The sequence below is a fragment of the Pteropus medius genome, unplaced genomic scaffold (genome assembly GCF_902729225.1).
Source record: "Pteropus medius unplaced genomic scaffold, Ma_sr-lr_union100, whole genome shotgun sequence".
Classification (NCBI taxonomy): Eukaryota; Metazoa; Chordata; class Mammalia; order Chiroptera; family Pteropodidae; genus Pteropus; species Pteropus medius.
The window spans coordinates 13,413,935-13,435,584 of NW_024340699.1; the positions used below are offsets into that span (position 1 = coordinate 13,413,935).

Here is a 21,650-nt window from a genome sequence, read left to right on the forward strand (position 1 = left end):
GACTGTATGATTTTAAGATCCTTTCTGGAACCGGAAATTGTGCTATAAATAGTTCATGCTAGAATCCATTTTCTAAATATTCTTTATTTTGAAGATTATTTTTGAGTTTTAACCAAAGATAAAGTATGCTGTTTAAAAACCAAATAGTTATAAAAGTTTGCTACAAAGTCGTCTCCTTTTACCCTCCTCAGATGTAACTACTTTGAGTTCTTTCAACTAATTTTTCATAATTTGCCTCCATATGCCTAAATTTTATATATATATATATATAAAATTTTTTTTTTTTTTTACTAGATTGCCAGCTTATTGTAAAAGGACATAACTCAGGAACAGCCAGGTAGAAGACATGCCAGGTGGGGCCGGGGCAGGGGTGTGGGACTTCCATGCTCCCTCAGCATGCCATTCCCCTGTGTCCATGTGTCCACCAACTGGAAGCTCCCAGGACGCCGCCTCTGGGCTGGTGTGGAGGCTTTTGCCCACTCAGGCGGGACGGCTTAAATCACTGGCAGGTGAAAACTGATGGAGCTGCTGCCCCGTCCCGGGGTCAGTCTCAATCACGTGCTTTTATTGCTGGTTGGGTTTCGCAGTTTCAGCCGTGAACAGACATTCCCGTCGCGGCAGACACAAGGGCCGTCTTCCAGGGCACCGCTGGCCCCCGCCGCCTTCCCCGTGCTCCTGTGTTGGCTGCTGCTATTAGTGTCTGTGATTACCACGTCAGCACGCGGCTGAGCTGGGTGGCACCGAACCTGGCCTGCCCGCACGACTACTTTTGGTTTCTCTGGGGATCTTTATATAAGGCTTAGTTTTCTGGGTACTTAACTGTGGCCTGCCATCTGTTGTCTAAATCTCTCAAGATGTTCACATGTATTATGTATTTCATCAATTTCCCTAGTCTCTAAATCCTCTGACCACCATTTCTCAAATATGTTCGTTTATTGCCTACACGTGACTCATTTTTAAATTTACTTCCTATTTTGATGAACAGATTGTTCAAGAGCTTCCTGAAAAGGAATGTGTAGGAAACCTACATTTTTGAGCCCTTACATCTTTGAAAATAACTTCACTCCACTGATATTTTTGCCTGGCTCTAAAATTCCGGGCTGGAAGTAACTTCAGATTTTTGGAGGCAGCTCCCCCACTTGGCCATTTCCTTTGCGGGGAATACTTTTATTTTCAAGTCTTCCCCCTGTCTTGTGTGTCCTGAGTTTATTTTGATGTCATGTTCTGTGGGCTCTTTCCATCTGGAAGCTCCTATCTCCCATTAGTCAGGTATCCGTTTTTATTCATCGTTCATGCTTTTAATTTTCATCTGTTCTGTCCTCTGGATACCATTTTTCGGCCCGTTTTGTGGTTGCAGCACTTTCTCTGTTCTCGAGCTGCAGCTGGGGGCGTTTGAAGCTTCTCCCACTTCCATTTCTCTGGGTCTCTCGTTCCTCGTGTCTGGCCATCCTTGGCTCGTGCTTAAAGGTCGACCTCAAAAGCAGACTGGAAACCAAGCGCACGGCTCAGAAGGGAGTGTTCAAAGTGTGTCTGCGACCATCTACCTTTGTGCCCTGAGTGAACAGGAATCGTGTTTAGAAATAGAACTTGCAGCAACTGGACGTTACCGTGGCATTTCAATCGAAGTTCTTCAGATGGCCCTTTGCAGGTTTTCAGAAGCTGTCATGGTCTGGTGGTGACAGCTCAGAGGCCCTGATGGGAGGTATCCCTAGAGGTCAGATTTCTCTGGTGGTTTTTCTCCTTTAAGGTCCTGGGAGCCACGTGGGAGGAATTGGGGAATGTCATTCCCTCGCCCTCAGCTGTGCAGGTGTCCCCCGCCCCCGCCCCAAAGCACAGGAAAGGCCGAGTTTCTCTCAGCTTCAGGGGCCCCCTCAGTGAGCCCCTGCGTCAGCAGCCCGTGGGGATCTGGGCCGGGAGGCGGGCTGGCTTGTCCTCCCTTCCCCACTTCCCTCCGGATTCTGTTTAACTCGAGCCTTCTCATTGTTCCTGTCTCTTTTCCCCTTTCTTGTGACTTGATGCTTTTTAAAGAAATCCCTTTACTGTCATTTTATGGGATCTCAGGGGGTGGGGGGTGGGGTGGAATCAGATAGCTGTGCAATCTTTAGCCACAGGACTGAGAAAATTTAAGACTTCATTTTGTTTGCAGTGGACAGAATGCTTAAAAGATTGCTGTAAAACCTCCCAGTAAAAGCCCTTCCTGGAAACTTCCACTAGAAGAGCACATCACGGTAGACGCTAGTGACATGTGTAAGTGCTTTACTTTTTAAATTCCCTCTGAATCCACTGGTCCATCTCCAAGAGCCAGAAGGAGTGTTTAAATCAACTGGATGTTGATGAAACCACCACACAGTGTAAACAGGGCCAGGGCCTGGCGCTGCGGCTGGCGGGGCGCGGGGCAGGAGCTGGTCTCCACTCACTTTCCTGAGCTGGTTTTGTCCTGATTCCCAGTCGCAGCTCAGGGCTGACCCTTAATGACCAGAAGCAAGCCCCAGTCCGCGTCCTCACAGCTGAGGACAGTTAGTGTAGCCAGGAAAATCCAGTTGTAAAATAAACTGTACACCTGTCTGCCAAGTTCAGACTCATCTCCACAGGGACAAGACTGACAGTGAGAAGTGGCCTGCGCAGGGGGAGGCCACAGACCCGGGAGGGCCATAAACCTGGCTCGGGCACTCCCGCCCCTCCCCCGGCGGCTCCCAGGTGCCCAGGAGGCAGCAGGCCCCAGGGGAAGGAGCTCCTTGAAGCTTCCCACACATTCGTTCTCAGCAGCACCGTGAGCTCTGTGCTTTCCTAACTCCTGAGCCTGCAGAATCCGTGATCGAAACAGCTTCTCAGACCAGCCGGGCCTTTAGACTGGCGACCTGAGTGCCCATCCATCCAGTGCCTTCAGTGCACAGCGTCACGGGCACCGCGCAGACGTTGAGTCACTTTAAGGACAGTGTGAGTCCGAGTCCGTCGTGCTGGGGTGGCCTCCAGCAGCTCTGGTCACACCAGGTCCACGTGCGGGCCCCCTTGGGCTGGACAGGAAATGCAGGTGGCCCTGTCGGACACTATGCTGTCCAAGGCTCTCATCAGGATGTCGGGCATGTGGTCCGTCAGCATCTTGGGGCCGATGAGGATCCTGCTGAATTCTGACTCGTGCGCCCACCTGGCGGTGTACTGTGTGGTGTAACAGGAAAACCTGAAAAAGAAAACCAAGGAGCCGAGCGTGATGTCAAGTTCAAGGCCACATCGTGTTCCTTTCACTGGTGGGGGGACGCAGCCACACGAGGCCCCGCCCACACTCACCTCCCTGCAGTGCCCTCTTCCTCCAGGTGGATGATCCTGCCGGGAGGGTAGAGAGGTGGGTACTTGGTGGGGGAGTCCAGCGGGGAATCACTGAAGAAGCTGTAAGCCGAGGACCCGTGTGTCAGCAGACTCTGCTCCCCGAGCAGAGGCTGTGTCAGGTCTCTGTGGTCGCCCCCATCCAGCTCCGTTGGAAAGTTATCGGGGTCCCCTCCAAACAGCTCATACCAGCACCCGCGCAGCAGAATCTTGTACTAAGGGCGAGACCCGAGAAGACAAGTGTGCTTGTTACTCAGAAGCCTTCGCCATCACCAGAGACCTCTTTGGACTGTGAGCCAGGTGGCAGCGCCCCTCAGAGCTCAGACAGACACATCTGAGCGAGGCCGGAGGTCAGTGGGCCTAACTCAGGTATCTCTTGGGCAATGAAGCCGTCACACTAGAAGCAATATTTAAAAATCAAATCATGCAGATTCTGAGGGGAAATTACCCTTAATTCTTTTCAGGTAATTCTGCAAACCAGTTTTACTCTTCCCTCTAAGACATTAGATGGTAGGTTTTTTTAATTGTGAATAAAGTATTAAAAATTTTTAATATTTTTCCTAATTAGCAACAAGAACACATGAGAAGTCAGGAAACAAAGGTTAAGTGAAAATCATCTCTAATCCTATTATCTAAACAAAATCACATTTTGAGGTTATTTTTTGAAGCTCGTACATCTCCATGTAACCTCTCCTGCCACGGATCACACCTCAGAGAACCACATTTAGGCCTGCCTTTCAAGAACAAACTTTTCAATGCATTATGGATGTCTTTCACTAATGGTAAATACAAATTTATGTCACCATTTTTAATGACTGCATAATATTCCACAGCATAGATATACTATTCCCTGTAAATGATATACCTTAAACTCTGTATTTGGCAGCCTTATTTTCTAAGCGTGGGAACCAAAGGCATCAGAATACTGTTGGTCACAAAACAGGGCTAAGAAGTGCGCCAGAAAGCAAATCACTTAATTGGAACAGGAATGGTTTTTAGTATTTTCTAATTGTGGTATTGCATGTGCTCGATTTAGCCATTTGCTTTCTTAGACGTCATCTATGGGACACCAGATAGAAGTCTCTACAGAGAATAGAAAGAGCTTCCAGCAATAGCGTCAAATGCCCTAGGCTAAGAGGCTTTAAATTTAGAAACATCCTCTGAAGCCACATACAGCGCCCTGGGGAGGCCACACTCCTGCAGGGCCTCGTACCGGGCACAGGTTACCTTGGGCCTGTTACAGTGAGCGATCACTCGCAAGACTCTCTTCTTCAGGTCTTCCATGTTGGTCACACTTAACCTGTTTAGCAAAAGAACGGGTTGAGGCTCAGTACTCGGTCTTTTCAGCTACCCCAACCCTAGAGGAAGCGTCCAGCCGACTCACCTGGGAATCACATCCTTGCCTAGGACAAGTGACACGGTGAAGTTCTTAGAGTATTCATGAAGGGATTTGCTGAAATTTCAAAAGAAGAAAAATTAGTTAAGTTTTATGATGATATTGCCCACTGAGGGCTTCAAAGAGAAATCAAGTGACTTTGCCAGGTCAGTGAGACATCGGTTTTCACAGAACAGAACAGAACTCAGCTCTCTGTCCCCTAAAGGGGAAGAGAAGTAACATGGAAACTCCGATTAGAGCAACTCACTGGCCAGATTATAGGAAAGCCACAACATACGTCAACAAAGACGAACCACGGCTAACATGTCAAACCAAATCAAGACCCACAAACTGAGGATACGCCTATATCCTGTGACCCAGCAACTCCACATTAAGGAATCTAACAAAAACACACTGGCAAGAATGTAAAAAGACAGATGCAAAAGGCTATTCGTTGCAGCTTTTACTACTTCTAACAGCAGAGGCTGAAAACAACCCAACTGTCCATCCACAGAGAACTGTTCAGTTAATAACCTACAGCACATGCACAGAGGGCTGAGTCCTTTGCATCTGTGAGAGGCTGAGGGTTATCTGTACTGTTGGGACGTGACCTCAGGAACCACTGTTTAAGTTAAATACAAGATACGAGACAGCATGTGTAGTAGCACACTGTCATCCCAGAAAAGGGGAAGAATTTAAAGACATGATCAAATATTAAAAATGGCTCCCTGTGGAGGAGGGAGCATAGGGGAGCAGGGACGGAACGTGGATTTCTATGACAGTACCTTTGATATAATTATAAAACAAAACTAAGTCAAAATAACAACTAAAGGAATCCTAAAATGTCAAATGGAACAGTGAACCTAATACTAAGTGACATTAAACTTTGGCTGTACTTCCCTAGTAGGACTATAACCTAAGGATAAAACAAACTGCAAAGAAACCTCTAACTGCTCGAGGTGGTATCGGTATTGCCATTCTGAAACTGAGCTACCGACCTACGTATGTGTCTGTATATGTACTAAGAGAAAGAAATAAAAATTTTAGGTTAACACTGACAGAAACCAAGATTTTTAGCATAGGAGAAAAGAGATAAGAATTTTGCTGAAAACCAAGTATGTAATCAAATAAGTAAAAACGCTGATCTTTAAACTGGAAATATCAAAATTAAGAATATATTTTTTCTTTGAAACAAAAGCATTTCCTACCTCTTTCCACTGAAAAGGCCTAGAAACTCCTGTCCTGTGGTAATGAGCACCCCTGGTACTCAGATCGTGGTCTCTTAAGAACCATTTCCCACTCAAAGAAAACAGTACTCCTTGGAGAAATGCCTGACGCCAGATACAGAACAGGGCAAAAGCGTGAGAATATTTTGTAGTACCAGAAAGCAGACGACCACCACGCAGCTGGACTTGTGTCAGGATGAGAAGCCTAATTTGAAGGGCCTCCCACTGGCGAAAGATGGGACAGTGTGACCAGCAAAAGAATGACTGCGATGGACTTTAACTTCAACAAAACTTTGAACAAAGATGTTTAAGGCCGAGTTTATAACGGCACCATAAAGTAGTAACTCCGCCTCTGGAGACAGCTGCACGGCCACTGTTCTGAACACTGCGGCCAGGGCAGAGTGAATGCCTTTCCTGTGTGACCTAACTCACAGTACCAGACCCCTGAAGAAAAGCTCTTTATAATTTTCAGCTAATAAATGCAGAAGGAATGCTAGAAACAGAACAGCAACATTTTGCAGCCTCTCATACCGTTACTTGCTCACAGCAAAGACAAGCAGACACGTGCCTCTGATGTGTGTGGTGCAGCAGGGATCACACACCATTACTGAGGTGTACTGTCAAAAAAAACCTCTGAATCCGATACATACCTAAAAGCGACAGGACAAAGAGAGACTCTGGGACATGGACAATGGACTAGTGGTTACCAGAGGGGGGAGGGGACAAGGAAAATATTTAAAAAATAAATAAAATGACTATGGAGCCAGGAAAAAAGGAATCTCTGAATCTGATCAAGTCTCTGGACATATTTACCATCTTCTATGACATACAGACAAGCAAGGGGACAGAGGAACGTGTTAAACCACACTGAGTACACAAGAGAAATCCAGAATGTGGATTCTCCACAACCGACAACCTGGCTCCAGAAATAAAGATGGGAGGGAAAAGCTGTGCATGAAAACAGTTACAAGACACATTTGCCCAGTATGAGAGCCCTACTCGGACCTGAATTCCAACAAATCAACAATTCAAATAAAACAGCTGTGAGATAATTGGGAGAATGGAATCAATTACTGGAATCAAGGAGTTGTTACTTTTCTAAAGCATCTTTTAGAGATATGTTAATGTATTTACAGAGGAAATGTCTAGATTTGTTTTAAAAGAAAACGAGATCTGGGAAGTAGGGTGGGTTATGAAATGAGATTAATCGTGTTAATAAATTAGGGAAGCTGATTAAATGGGTGGGCTCATTACACTATTCTCCACTTTTGTTTGAATTTCGACATCTGAAAATTCCATAATAAAACAATATTTTTAAAAGATCATCATAAGCAACTGAAGAGAGAAATAGTGAACTAGAAAAAGATCCAAAGAAAATATACAGAATGTAGCACATAGAAACGAAGTCATAGAAGACAGGAAGGAGACGCCAGAGACGCAACTAGAATGAGAAGGTGTGATATGTACCCAGTTGGAGTCCCAAAAAAGAGAACAGAGTAGAGGTAATACACGAAAAGACAATGACTAAGACTTCACAGATTCAAGAGTCTAACAAATTTCAAGCACGATACATTAAGGCAATCCTACACACACCTAAGAATAATAAAGCAAACACTCATGCAACCTAGATGCACCTTGCTGAGTAAAAGCACAGTACAAAACATGACATCTTGTAAAATTCCATTTATATGACATTCTAGAAATGGCAAACTACAGTGACAAAAAGTAGCTCATGTTTGCCTCGGGGTGGGAGGAAGGAATTGACTGCAAAGGGACACAACATTTTAATGGTCTTATCAGCACCTACAGATTCCACACAAAAAAACTACTAGAACTAATAAATGAATACAGTAAAGTTTCAGGACACAGAATCAGTATACAGCAATCTGTTGTGTTTCTATTACACCAAAAATGATCAGAGGGAGAAAGTAAGAAACAATTCCATTTATAATTGTATAAAAAAGCATAAACCACCTAGAAATAAATTTAACCGGAGGTGAAAGACCCATACTCTGAAAGCCGTAATAAGACATTAAGAAACAAAATTAAAGAATATACAAATATACGGAAGAAAACACCTTGCTGATGGATTGGAAGGATTAATAATTGTTAAAATGCCTATACTACCTAAGGCAATAAACAGAGTCAATGCAATCCCTATTAAAATACCAATGGCGTTCTTCTCAGAATTAGAACAAGTAATCCTGAAATTATTTGGGGGCCAACAAAAGATCTTGAATAACCAAAGAAATCCTGAGAAAGAGCAAAGTGGCAGGTATTGACACTCCCTGATATCAAACTATACTACAAAGCGACAATAATCAAAACAGTACGGTATTGGCATAAAAACACACATAGATCAACGGAATAGAATCCAGAAATAAATCTTTGCTTATTAACAAAATTAAAAGACAAAACTATTATGATCGTCTCAACAGATGCAGAAAAGCATTGACAAAAATGTGCAAAGGAAGCAAAGACGTGCAATGGGGCAAAGACAGTCTGTTCAGTAACTGGTGTTGGGAAAACTACAGATGCATACAAAAATAAAAATAAAATTGGACTTATATACGGAAATAAACTCGGAATGGATTAAAGACCTGGATGAATGGATTAAATGTAAAACCTTAAACCATAAAAATCCTAGAAGAAAACACAGGTGGTAAACTCTGACATCGCTCTTAGCAGTATCTACTTTGGATGTCTCTCCTCAGGCAAGAGCAACAAAAGAAAAATAAACACATCGGACTACATTAAACTAAAACGCTTTTGAAAGTTACCATCAACAAAACAAAGAGACCACCCAGTGAATGGGAGAAGATATTCACAGATGATACATCCAATTAGGGGCTAATATCCAAAATATGTAAGGAACTCACAGGACTTAACACCAAATCCTATTAAAAAATGGGCAGAGGACCTGAGTAGACATTTCTCTAAAGAAGACATACTAATGGCCAATAAGTACATGAAAAAATGTTCAACATCACTAATTATTAGGGAAACACAAATCAAAATCACGAGATATCACCTCACACCTGTTAGAATGAGTATTACCAAAAAAAAAAAAAGTGGGTGAGGATGTAGAGAAAAGGGAACCCTTGTGCACTGTTGGGGGAATAATTTAGCACAGCCACTGTGGGAAACAATATGGAGGCTCCCCCCAAAATTGAAAATAGAACTACCACATGATCCAGCAATTCCACTTCTGGGTATTTATCCGAAGAAAATGAAAACACTAGCTTGAAAAGGTATATGCACCTACATGTTCACTACATTATTTACAACAGCCAAAATATGGAAACAACCTAAATGTCTGTCAACAAATGGATGGGTAAAGAAAATGTATTTGTATGTATACACACATAGATAATAGAATATTATTCAGCCATAAAAAATAATGAAATCTTGCCATTTGAAACAACATGGATGGACCTTGAAGGTATTATGTTAAGTGAAGTAAGTCAGAGAAAGACAAATACCATATCTCACTTCAGATACAGTTCAGATACAGATACAGAGAACAGACTGGTGGTTACTGGAGGTGGGGGATGGGGCAAAATGGGTAAAGGGAGTCGAAAGGTACAAACATCTGGCGATAAAATAAATCAGTCGTGGGGATGTAATGTACAGCATAGCGACCAGTTAATAATATTGTATCGCGTGTTTGAAAGTTGCTAAGAGTAAATCTTAGAAGTTCTCATCACAAGAAAAATTCTGTAACGATGTGTGGTAATAGATGTTAACTAGATTGTTATCATTTTGCAGTATACAAAAATACTGAATCATTATGCTGTGTACCCAAAACTAAAAATGTTGTCTGTCAATTAGACCTCAATATAAAAAAATGAATCTTAGCATTATATCATTTAGGAAATCAAAGCCATGGTCAGACCTATGAGAGGCTGTTCATTCTTTCTTCAACTAAATAGTAACTGAAAGCAAACTTCTCCTGAGGATGAAAAAGTACCATCAAATTACAAGTAAAAGGCCCGCCTGAACCATATGGCTGGTACATGGCACCTGTTAGACTTATGAGAAGGAGAACGGACCTGAGCAGCCCCCTGGGCGGGGAGAAGGCATAACATCGGACTTCTGGGTATGCTTTTCTGAGCATGATGGCCAACAGGGCAGCAGCACCCGCTCCCAGGCTGTGGCCCACGATGACAAGCCGGTATTCCTGGAGGACAAAAGTAGAATGAGTAAAGGTTAAAAAACCAAACGGCTAATGACAGAAGGAAAATTAAAAAAAATTAAAATCTCACAGGAGCAATGCTGAAGGCTTGGCTCAAAATCCCATCATTGATGAGTCGTTGATACACATATCTGGCGGCTTGAGAAATCCCCTAAAAACGAGACAAAGGAGGTGGCGAGTGATCATCAGACGAGGCAGCTTCCGTCAGGACGTACAGTAGGCTTACACTGTACACACATTTGTGACTGTGTCCCCCCAAGTAGGAGCAAGCGTCTCAGACAGCGGCCACACCTGCTGCTCACTGCTGTATTCCTGGCACCTGGTGCAGAGCTGGCATGCAGCAGGTGCTCTATCCCCATGAACGCATGGGTGACATCAGCAACATCCTGCTGTGTCACCAGATATTTCTACGGCGTTTTCTGTAACTACATAATGTTTTGCCACATGGATGTATCGCCATTTACTCTGGCCAAGTTCCTGTGCTTGGTCATTTAGGTTATAAATGACAGCTTTCAAGATGACGTTAAAACAAAGTTCTGAGTCAATGACATTAATCGCCCACTGTTCCTGCAAAGGCGAAACTTAGACCATCAGAGGGAGGTCAGGTTTTAATTTCAAAAAATAAGTAAAATGTAAAACTCCCTAATAAAAGTAGATGTCCGCAGCTTCTTGAAGGCTGGGCAGTTCCAGCAGAGACAATCCTACGTGTCTCTGGAGCGCTTCCTGCTGACGAGACAGGCCTGGCCCGTGTGGCTTGTCCTCTAACGTGGAGAACTTCAGCGCATGGGAGACTGTGGCTGCCTCTCCAGAGTTACCGTAAGTTTCTGATTCAATAATTCTGTAATTCTGCGAGTGGAATGTGAATCTGGCCTCACAGCAGAGAAACCAAAAGAAAGCTCGAAGGGTTTAATGTTCTGCGTACATCCGACAGCACTTGACCAAACACCCAATTTCCCTTTACTGCCTGCGAGTCTGCAGTGCAGCCAACTCGCTGCCGCGTTTATAGGCACCCATCGTTCGGGGCAGTCAGAGCCAAACAGAACTTGGATCACAACTGCTGCTGACCGTGAGTCTCCCTGGCACGTGTTTCACAGACAAAATGCCAAGACCGTTTTCAGCTGCAGAGCTTTGAATTCCAATTACTGCGGACAGCGGCAGAGCCAAAACTTGGGACAGTGGAGCCAGGAGCAGAGGCCAGTTCGTGCCCTTGTGCCTCGAGCAGCTGTCTTCCTGGCTTCTGGAAAAGAGCTGTCACTGGAAGAAACGGTGCGGGAGGCAGCCTCAGCTGATGACAGACCCAACCCACGATGCTGCAGCCTGCAGTCACATAACAGGCAAGTTCCTGTGAGAACGGAACCTCAGCCTAGCCCACTGGACTCTGAGGTGTTCTGTGATGTGTCTCTATAATAAGGTTTAAAATTTTTATTTTTTTTTCATGCATGCCCAATATTAGCTAAACTGGACTCCAGCTGAGGGCTAACGGAGAAAAGTCCACATTCCTAGGACTGTCACGCCTCCTTACGGAGCACTGTGCAGGACACTGCGTTTCCATCAATGGCGGCTACACTCTTGCTGTAATACGTTTTTGTTTAAAAATTAAGCATTTTATTAAAAAACAACTACTAGGGAAGTAATGTGTTTTGGCTAAAAAAATACATGATGTGTATAAAAATGGCACAAGCCCACTGCCCTCCACCCGACCCCTGACTGGCACCTTCTCTCCACGAGTAGCTGCTGTAACGTCTGGGAAAAATCCCAGGCTCTCCCTCAAATGTCAGAACACTGCGCGCTGCGACCTCATCAGTCACCAGGGCCATGCGCATCGAAACCACAGCGAGACACCACTTTGCCCCCGCTTCATCCCCACTCCCACCAGAGGTGGCTATAAGAAGAACGGAAAATAAGTGTCGATGAGGAACGCCAAGTGATGCAGTTGTGTGGGAAAGCCGTGTAGAAGGTCCTCAGAAAGTTAAGCACAGAACCACCGTGAGCCCCCGCAGCTCGAAGGAACTGGAGGCAGGGCTCCGAGCAGGTGTCTGCATCCTGTGTTCGCAGCAGCCCAATTCACGGTGGCCGGAACATGGGCATACCCCGTGTCCACTGTTGGGCGAATGGACAAACCGAAGGGATATGTATACACAATGGGACATCACTCAGCCTTAAGAAGGAAGGAAACTGACACATACCACAACATGGATAAACCTTAAAAACAACAGTAAGTGAAACAAGCCAGTCATAAAAGGACAATGACTGCATGACTCCTTCTACAGGAGGTCCCTAGAATACCAGATTCATGGGGACAGCAGAATGGTGGTTCCCAAGGGCTGGGGAAGAGGAGGAGTTAGTCTTTAACGACAGGGTTTATGTTTGGCGTGATGAAAAGGTTTCGGGATAGACAGTGCTGATGGATATACAGCATTTTGAATGTATATAACGCCACTGAATTTTACACTCATAAATAGTGAAAATGATAAATACTACGTCATGTGTATTTATAACCCGAGAAAGGCCAACGGCTTCCTCTGGGCAGCCGTGTTCCAGACCTTCAGGAAGAGCTCTTGCCCACCCCCTACCCACCCCCGCGTCCCCACCGCACGGCACAGCAGAACGAGAACTGGGTGTTGCGACATCTGCCAAGAAAGCCGTGGGATGACAGCCAGCCCGCGGGGACCGCGCTGCCAGCGCTGCCTCCAGACGGATCCTGCGGTGGGCGAGCGCGTTTGCTCTGGAGTGGACTGGTTTCCTTTCACCACTAGAATGTGTTGCTTTAATTGTAAGGGAAGGAAAATGTTCGACGGGTTCGAATGCCGACTCTGACAAGCCAAGGACTGTGTGGCTCCTGGCAACTCACTCGATCCCTCTGAATGTGCTTCTTTCTCTTACAAAAAAACCACCACCACCTCCTCACAGGGCTGTCACGACATCTGCACTGTAAGAACGAAAGCACTCAGCTGCACAGCGCTTGGCACGTGGCAGCTGTTGGTTACACGGCTTGAACTAACAGCAGATTCAGAGTTGGGGAAATTCTGAGCCCTCTCAGCTTCTCCTTAACGACATTCCAGACCGCAAAGCCCAGGGCTTCTACCTTGTGTGCCAAACAGTCCTGCGCCTCGCACTCCAGGTCGAGGGTCTCGCTCTCCGCTGACAGGTCCGTAAGGATGTCCTGCAAGAGAGAGTTGGAAGAGGCTGCGGCGAGGTATGCGCTGTCTGAGGCTGGGGGGTGGGCCCCTCAGAGACAGCAGGGACGGCACCGTCTCCTGGGTCAGACTGTTGAGACCTGACCCCATGAAGCCTGGACTCAGGAGAGAAACCCAAGTGGCCAGGTGGCTCCTGAGGGATCTGGAGCACGACCAGCTCTGGGCCACGATGCACAACGGGGAGGGTGACCTGGGACACGTCTAAGGACACCCTGTTCTCCCTCATTGCTCACACCTAGGGCTCACAGTCAACAGTCCACTGAAATGTGAGGGAGGGTGAAACACATCAGACAGAGCAGAGAAGCGGGTGAGCACAGCAGGGGAGACTTCCTGGAGGAAGTGGTGCCTGAGCCAGAGTCCAGAGGAAAAGCTCCTTTTCAGGAAGCACAGGACAGGCTGGCACCCTCACCTGAGGGCACAGCAGGGCCCACGGCAAAGGCATCTGCGCAGGAAGCAGGCGGGGGGCGGGGCACATGGGCGCACTGGGGCGATGCAGGCAGAGGCCACCTGTAGGAGGCTGGTGTGAGCCTAGGATCCAGTGAGCCAGGGAGGAGCTCCACCCCCACACTACCCGAGGCTCCACGGGGGATGCTGGCTGCCAGGGCTGGGAAACACTGGCGCCTGCTGAGTGCCCAGTGGGAACTGGAAAAGCAGGCTGGGGTCAGGTCACAAGGTGCCAGCAGAGCTGTGACGACGCTGTATTAAAGACAGTGGGAAGTCGCTGGCGGTCTCTGAGGAATGGTAGATCAGACCCACGTTCTGGGAAGGTATATGGGGACAGTATTTAGGGCAGCTTGAGAAGGTGAGAGGACAGGGACCACAGCAGAAAACAGTGCCGCTGGCCAGGGAAGACAGGACTCGGGCTAGAACAAAGCCATGGCGCTGGAAATGGAGAGGACGTGGGCAGAGAGTGGGGCCCGGGAGGGCCCCCCTCGTCGGCCTGGCAGGAAGTGGACACACTAAAGACCCCTGGCCAAAATGCTCTTCGGTGGGCAGTGGGCGGACACTGCATTCTCACTAGAAATGGAGGCCAGATGGAGGGGCAGATCCAGGAGGTGAGGGTTCTGGGTTCTTGAGCGTCTCTGGGCAGACGCAGGGGTAGGGAAGGGCGGGGAGTCCGGGCCGCCAGCCAGCGTGGCCAGCCCTGCCCCGCAGAACCGGTCAGAGGGCAGCGGAGGGTGGAGGCTCCAGCTCTGGGTCTCATTACATTTCTGGGTCAGCAGAGAAGAAGGAACCAGGCAAAGAGATGAGGAACAGCCAAGAGACCAAAGAGCCTGACGCAGACACAGAGACAGGACAGTCACCCAGCATGTCCACGGGGCAGGAAGTCAGGCATACGGGGGCGGGGGAGGGGCCCCTGGGCTGGGGGTGGAGTGGCGGTTCGCACAGCTTCTGCGGAGCAGGCCCTTGGCACCGGCTGGTGCATTGGTCCGGCTGAGATCCAGAACAGGAACTTGGGGGGCTGGGGCTGCAGCTGACAACGTGCGACATCTGACAGCACTACTTAACTTACTATCCCCTTCTGGCTTTGGGTGTAGAAAATTCAAGGGGACGGTCACCCAGGTTAGGGGCCTGGCCAGCCACATCAGGGAGTCAAGCGGGCACCCTTCTAGTTCCTCAAGCAGGAAGCCCACTCTGCCGGCATCCATGTTTCTGACATTTCTCAATTAAAAAGAAACGGCTTCATTTTATTTCAAGGGGAGCATTTCACAACCCTGGATTCGCTTCCTCGTCTTACATCTCGGTGTTTTCCTGCCTGATGCAGGAACTCGCGACTGCTTCGCTTCGGTTCTGGCAAAGGTCTCTGGGCCTCTGCGACCAGGCGACTCGCCCCCTCATCCCACGGCTGCCGTGTCGGCTCCTTACCTGCAGTGACATGGTCCCTCTCACGGCCACCACAACAGATTCCTTCCTGTGGTCCAGAGCCACTAAAAAGGGAAGCTCGTACACCTGCGGGGGGGAGAGACACGCAAGGCCTGAGTGGTGCGCACACACACCGACTGGCACAGCGAGGCCAGCCCAGCGTCCACCAACGCAGCGATGAACACCCGGTCCCCATGGCACAGAAGCAGGGCACTGACAGGCTCGCGTCCTCGCTCAGCGGAGCGACCACTGACGCTTGTACGCAAAAGGCGTTCACGAAGCACGCGTTCAGGGAGTCACTGGATGCATCCAGTTCTGTGGTAACCAACTGGAAATCGCCCCTCTGGGCCAGGACCAACAGGTGCTGTTCACCAACGACTCTGCAGGTCACCGCCACCTGTCACCCTCGGGCAAGGCAGGGCTATCTCAGTGGCCAAGACCAGAGTCCCCACCTGGTATGAGTGCAAACGGGGCACGAAGATCCGGGCCTGGGAGCCCCACCGTCACCCAGAACCGACCACAGGCAAAGCTGTGACTCCGGGCTCCCGGCCTCGGAGCCAGCCCTGGGGAACACTGCAGGCGTGGCGTCAGGCAGGCCTGGCTGAGGGACCCCGCTCGGCCCCTCCCCTGGCGCGTGAGTGCCAGCAAACATCGGCAGTGCTATCTTCAAGGATACAATGGCACCTCTCTCTCCTGGCTGGTGTGCCGACAGAAAGCGCCTGGCTTGTGGAAAGTAATCCATCGATGGTGGCAAACCGTGATGATGGCCACCTGCTTGTGCTGGACAGCTGTGTATTTGAAGCAAGCAGGAAAGAAAGACTGCCGACTTTCACAGGAGAGGGACTGATGATGTCGTACGGGGGCCCCCTGAACAGTCACAAACCCTCTGAAAAGCACTGTCCTTGAAAACTCCTCGGTTCTCCCTGCCACCACCACTCAGCGTCAGGGCAGTGCGGAGCTGCGTGGCAGACGCGCTGAGCGTCGAAATAACGTCTGCACCCGGGGTCAGCCGGGATGGCGTGTGACCTGGGCCTCGGGTTTTCTATCGACTCCCCAGGTGACTCAATATGGTAGTCTGGGAGCCACTGGGCTGGAAAGCAGTACGCTCACCAGTGGTTCCCAAATGATTTGCAGACTGGGGTCACCGGTGGGGCTCCTGAGCTGGGGCCTCAATGCCAGATACTCTGATTTAAAAGATCTGGGCTGTGGCCTAAACCTCTGGAGGTTTAAAAGCTCCCAGGAGGCTCTACGAGGCAGCGAAGTTGAAAACCACCATACACCAGAGGTTCTGACCTTTGCATGAGAATCACCGGGAGAGCTGCGAAGCCATACCAAGGACGGGGCGTAGAAACCAGACAGAGCGGCTTCCGTAGGCCACCAATTCCCCAGCGATCCCAACACCCTCTGGACTGCTCCACACTACCGTGCATGGTGCTCAGACCCCAAAACAGGGCTAGTTAACTCCCAACACCTGTGTGCGATCAACACCCAGGTGAACTCACTGTTCTCCCATAAAGAACGGACTCATGTAAAACAGCATCACACCTCTGACAGAGACGTTTTGCTCCATCTACGTTAAACCCGTGCGGGCTTCCAGGAGGTCTGAAAAGCCCCTGAAATGGTATGTAAAATTGGGGAGGGGGGATAAGTATGTGTGTACACCCACGTTTTTCTGGGGTAGTAACTTATAACTTCCAGCAGAATCTCAGAGGACCCAGGCCCCCAAAGACGTTAGGCAGCACTGTCCCACTCCACCTTGTCATGAAAGCTTATGTGAATGAAATCCCGGTGCTGGAGCCCCGTCGTCTGCAGGATGGAGCCGAAGTGGCAGTGGAGCTGATCACCTCCAATCAAGTCGTAGTCTGTCGTCCTGCTTCTGCAACTAAAAACGGGGACAACTGAGCCACTTGGCAAGGAACGCCAGGCCCCTGTCCTGTTTTCCTAGCGAATACGAGGACGAGAGTTTAGGCCTTCGTCTGGCTAACGTGCGACGGCCTTTAGCAGATAATGTATTTCTGTGCACGCTTCTTACTAGGGTTCTGACTTCTGAAATCGTGTTAATGCTTTACATATTCAGAAAACTAAATCAACAAGGACTGAGAGACCCTGAAGTCACTAGCAGTGGGGCTCGCTGGCATCGTGTGTCTCCCACTGTGATGCAGCAAGGACACAATGTTCCTCATGGAGCATTCGTGCCAAAAATGTCAAACTTGAATCTCATGAAGAAACCACCAGACAGATGCAAACCGAGGGCTGTTCTGCAGGGTACCGGGACTGCCCTTTTCAAAATGTCAGTATCATGAAAGATAAACGATAACTGAGAAACTGTTCCAAACCGCAGGAGACTAAGACGACGTGATAACTAAATGCGATACATAACCCTGGAGTGGAGAAAAAACTGCTATAAAAATGTTATTGGGACAACTGGAAAACTCTGAATGTAAGTTTGTAACTTAGCGAATGATTAACGATGTTTTCTGAATTTTTAATTGTACTGTAGTTGTGTAAAAGCATGTCCTCGTTCTTAAGAAATGCAGGCTGAAGCAATCAGAGATAAAGGGGCTTGACACCTGCAACCAGATCTCTACTGGTTCAGGGGACAAAGTATGTACATATAGGGAGTGGTACAGCACACGACAAACATGGGTCACAGCTGGTGCCTCTAGATAACAGATATGTGGGAGTTCTTAGCACTGCTCTTGCAGTTTTTGAAATATTTTAAAATAAAAAGTTTTTTTTTAAAAGGAAAATACGATTGTTTTTAGAAAATAAACTATGGGCACCATAGCAAGCAACATCTGGAAGGAAGGTGGAGGCCTCAGTCCAGGCCGACCTACCAGTCACCGCCGACCCTGCAGAGGCCTGTGAATGGGTTTCTATAGATGTAAAGTGGCCACCCGTAGGCAGCTGATGCAAACTGCATGTAATGGTGGCAGTTTTCTAGTTCTGCATCCAAGTCAGCTTCCTGCAGGAGAAGAGGAAAAGCTTTTTTTCAGGGGGACGCATTACGGAGAGGTCGACACACTAAGACCCTCAACCCACACTCATACTCCCAAGCCTCCCCTTCCCCTCCTCACTGATCACACCTCCCTGAGGATGTCCACAGGGAAATAAATGGTCCTTAAGCACAGACGAGACGGGCCCTCATTTTAGCAGCTGCGGCAAGCATGGCGGGGTCAGCAGCACAGGCCACTGATGACTCTTCTGGCTCCAGGGGGAATGAGCCAGTGACTTCCTGCCCGATGCAGGCGAAGACTAGCAGATTCCCACGCCACTGCCACAAGTGGTTCTCTGGGAACTAGGTGCTTGAATAGGTGACGAGAAACACATGCATCTATGTGGAATTTTCTCCTCCAAAAGCATAAAAATCTTTGGTAGGAAAACGCTCACCACACGAAGCCAAACTGCTTCTGCTCCCCAGGCCCAGAAAGAGCCAACACGTTACCGGGGAGGATCAGGTCCCACCTGCAAGGCGGCCCTGACACGCACACGCACAGCCGGCTTCCTGAGAGAGAGCGCTTGCCATGCACGGCGAGCCGGCCCGAACAGGTTCCCTCGACCTGAACGCCAGGTGATGAGGGGCTTCCCCAACTGAAAGGTGACAAACCACAGGTCGCGGGAAACACCACAATCTGATCGTAAGCCAACTCCTGAAACTGCTGCTAGCTAGGTTTTTTTTTGTTTTTTGTTGTTTTTAAGATTAGCAAAGGGGTGTGAAGGTCGAAACTGTACGACCCAGCAGAAGCTCGTGCTCACCTGGGCGGGCTCTGGGGAATGGCTGATCACCTCGTCAGGCTCCTGGTTATTCCTGATGCTGTCCTGCTGCTGATGGAGAAGAGTGAGGCCTGCCGCGATGTCACTGGGCACCAGGTCCGTGTCCTGGATGGGGAATCACAAGGGCCCATCATAAAACCCCGCGGGAAGTGCCCACGGTTCCTTAAAATCAGTTTTATACAGTTCACACACATGCGTGCGCGCGTGCACACACACACACACAGTTACGTTATATGTAAAAAGGTGCTTTAAAAAGTATTTCCTTTTCGGGACTCGTCCTATATGTGAGCTTAATGTTTTTTACTGCCCTGCATCGTCAGACAAATCCACTGGAGAGCATAAAAAATTTGCAGAGCTCCATTTTTAAATTCCACTTCAAGTGACAGCTATTTTTATCAACTTCCCACCTTTTGTAAAGTGAGAGAGAAAATGGGTAAACTCTACATTTTTGTAGTAATGGCCGATTTTAGCCATGTTTATGTCCTCGGTGCTCAAAATGCTGTGACAGTTTTGTTGAAAGGTGCACGGCAGAGATTTATGAGACTGACCTTATGCTCACTGGGTGCAGCCAGCCTCAAAAAGAGCCCCAAGCGGGGAGGGCGACAGAGTGAGTCTCCAGAGCCTGACCTGACCCTTCTCCCCCAGGAGGCTGCGGAGCAGGCACAGATCCTTAGCCACAGCCGGGCACTTCTGCTCCATAGGAAAGAGCAGGTCACTTGGCCACCTGGCCACTGAGCCATCGGTGCCGCCTATGATGCAGGTCGACATCCTCTAAGAGGAGCCAGATTCTCTTCTTTTTTCAAGTATTTTAAGACTGGGCCGAAGCACTCCCTTAAAATGATTGAGGGCACACCCTTCTCTAATCCCCATATGGAGGCTGCTGCTAGGCCCGGGGCCCAGCCCCGGACAGCGTGGTCGACAAGAGAGAAGCGAGATCACGGGCGCGCAGGACGTCAAGAGACCACCTGTCCCTTCCTGGGCCTCAGCGGTGAGCGTGACAGCAGTTTACCAAAGGCCAAAACACGAAAAGACACACATTAAACGTGAAAAGAAAACGAGTATTTTCAAATCACTGAAGAACCACTCTAGAAAGATGGCACCTACTACACTGCGAGAATCCGTTCAAACTCTCCTCCAGGGGCAGAACAGCCTATTGTTTCTATCAAGCTACAAAGCAGTGAGAGACCAAGGTCTGAGAGTATCTGCTGCGTGCCAGATGGATGGGGGACATGAGAAGACAAATTATTACCAAAATGTACTGGTTTCTTAAAAACGTATTCGGTTCATTAAAAACAAATTCAAAATCTTGGCAGTGTGATGAACGGGTGTCATCACCAGGATGCGCCGACCAGTGAGGCAGGGTCTGCAAATGCAGGGCCCTGGTTAATGCTCCCGAGGACTCAAGTACTTGTCCTGGGGCTATCTCCCCGTCCCGGACACCCACAGTTAACAAATTCTCAAGAGCTGTTTTCTGTGAACTGGGGGACGGGCTCAAAACACAGAGCACTCGTCTTAACGTAAGCAGCATTCACTTAATACAAGAAAGAGACGAAACCGGACCCCTTCAGCTTACTGAGAAGTAGGTGGACAAAAGCTCGGCAGTGCTCGAGAAAGCAACTCGAGTCTGGTCGTCTTTCCCAACGCAACAGCACAAGAGCTTGATTCTGGTTTCCCACACACTGGTGGCTGCTGTCCTGAGGCCGGTCAGTAACTGGCTTGACTCGTGACTTTCCAGGTGACCAGGACCAGCAGAGGAATACGGAGCCATTTTCCCCCCCAGTGGGTCGAAGACAATGATAATGGTGACCACGGTGGAGAAGATGATAATCCAGCTGCAAAACACAGAGGAAAGAGCTGATGACTGTGGGTCTGACGGCCAGACGGGAAGCCAGGTGCCCCCCGGAAAAGTCAGGCTCTGCACCCGCACGGCTGCGGCTCCAGCTACCGAGGCAGACGTGGTTCTCCCAGAACCGGGCTAAGATGAGCAGCTTGTTTCTTCTAGAAAGTTCCTTATGAGCCTATTACTAACCCAGGCCCCACAAAGATCAGAGACTTAAAAGTAAAGACCACAAAGGAAAAAGGAGCTGTCTGGTGGGCAGTGCTGCAGCATGGGCATGGAAGCAGCTGGAACTTCTCTGCAGGCCCTGACCAGAACCCAGGCCCGTACTCCCCAGTGCTCCAGTTCCTCTCGGTAAAACCAAAAGAATTCTGCCACGTCACAAGATATTAACGGGCCTTTCGTTCACATGTTTAGATGTTTTTAGATTGCCCACGAGATGACGGGAAGACCTCACCTGATGACAACGGTTGCGATGATGCCATTCACAACTGTCTTGTCACACTGAACACTGTCTGCTATCCAGGAGGCCCCCAGAGAAGCCCAGACCATCTCTGGCAGAAAGAGAGCTAGGCGGATGTAAAGCAGCTTAGACATAGATTTCCGCGGCCCAGGATTACAAATGGTTCCTGCAAGACAGAAAATATTCAAACTGGTCACTTGCTTCCTTGGAGATAAAGAACTTATTTTCTACGAAAATATAACTCTTAGAGCACATACTGGTAACGTATGGACTCCCGCCATCTAACTTCTACTTGTAACTGGTAATCAACACCCGAGTTTAAGAGCAAGTGACAAAGTTAGGAATGGGAAACATTGCAAAAAGCCTCAGATTCATTTCTTAGACTTACCAGGGTTTAAA

At 48.4% G+C, this 21,650-nt stretch overlaps 1 protein-coding gene across 2 annotated transcripts in view; it reads right to left on the reverse strand.

Moving 5' to 3' along the window:
- Positions 1-64: 64 nt before the first annotated feature.
- The window catches only part of DAGLB (diacylglycerol lipase beta), a 28,188-nt gene continuing 6,602 nt past the window's right edge, over positions 65-21,650 (reverse strand). The window contains exons 3-16 of one of the 2 annotated variants that reach the window (XM_039879890.1): positions 21,246-21,417; positions 20,525-20,783; positions 18,934-19,056; positions 18,015-18,142; positions 16,933-17,059; positions 16,680-16,790; positions 15,181-15,264; positions 13,203-13,280; positions 10,188-10,268; positions 9,975-10,102; positions 4,706-4,774; positions 4,549-4,621; positions 3,286-3,536; positions 65-3,178 (exon numbers count right to left, since the gene is read on the reverse strand). In XM_039879890.1, the coding sequence (XP_039735824.1) occupies positions 2,983-3,178; positions 3,286-3,536; positions 4,549-4,621; positions 4,706-4,774; positions 9,975-10,102; positions 10,188-10,268; positions 13,203-13,280; positions 15,181-15,264; positions 16,680-16,790; positions 16,933-17,059; positions 18,015-18,142; positions 18,934-19,056; positions 20,525-20,783; positions 21,246-21,417 (1,880 nt within the window). In that variant the 3' untranslated portion in view covers positions 65-2,982. The remainder of the gene's footprint in view (positions 3,179-3,285; positions 3,537-4,548; positions 4,622-4,705; positions 4,775-9,974; positions 10,103-10,187; positions 10,269-13,202; positions 13,281-15,180; positions 15,265-16,679; positions 16,791-16,932; positions 17,060-18,014; positions 18,143-18,933; positions 19,057-20,524; positions 20,784-21,245; positions 21,418-21,650) is intronic. The other variant, XM_039879898.1, reaches the window with a different exon arrangement.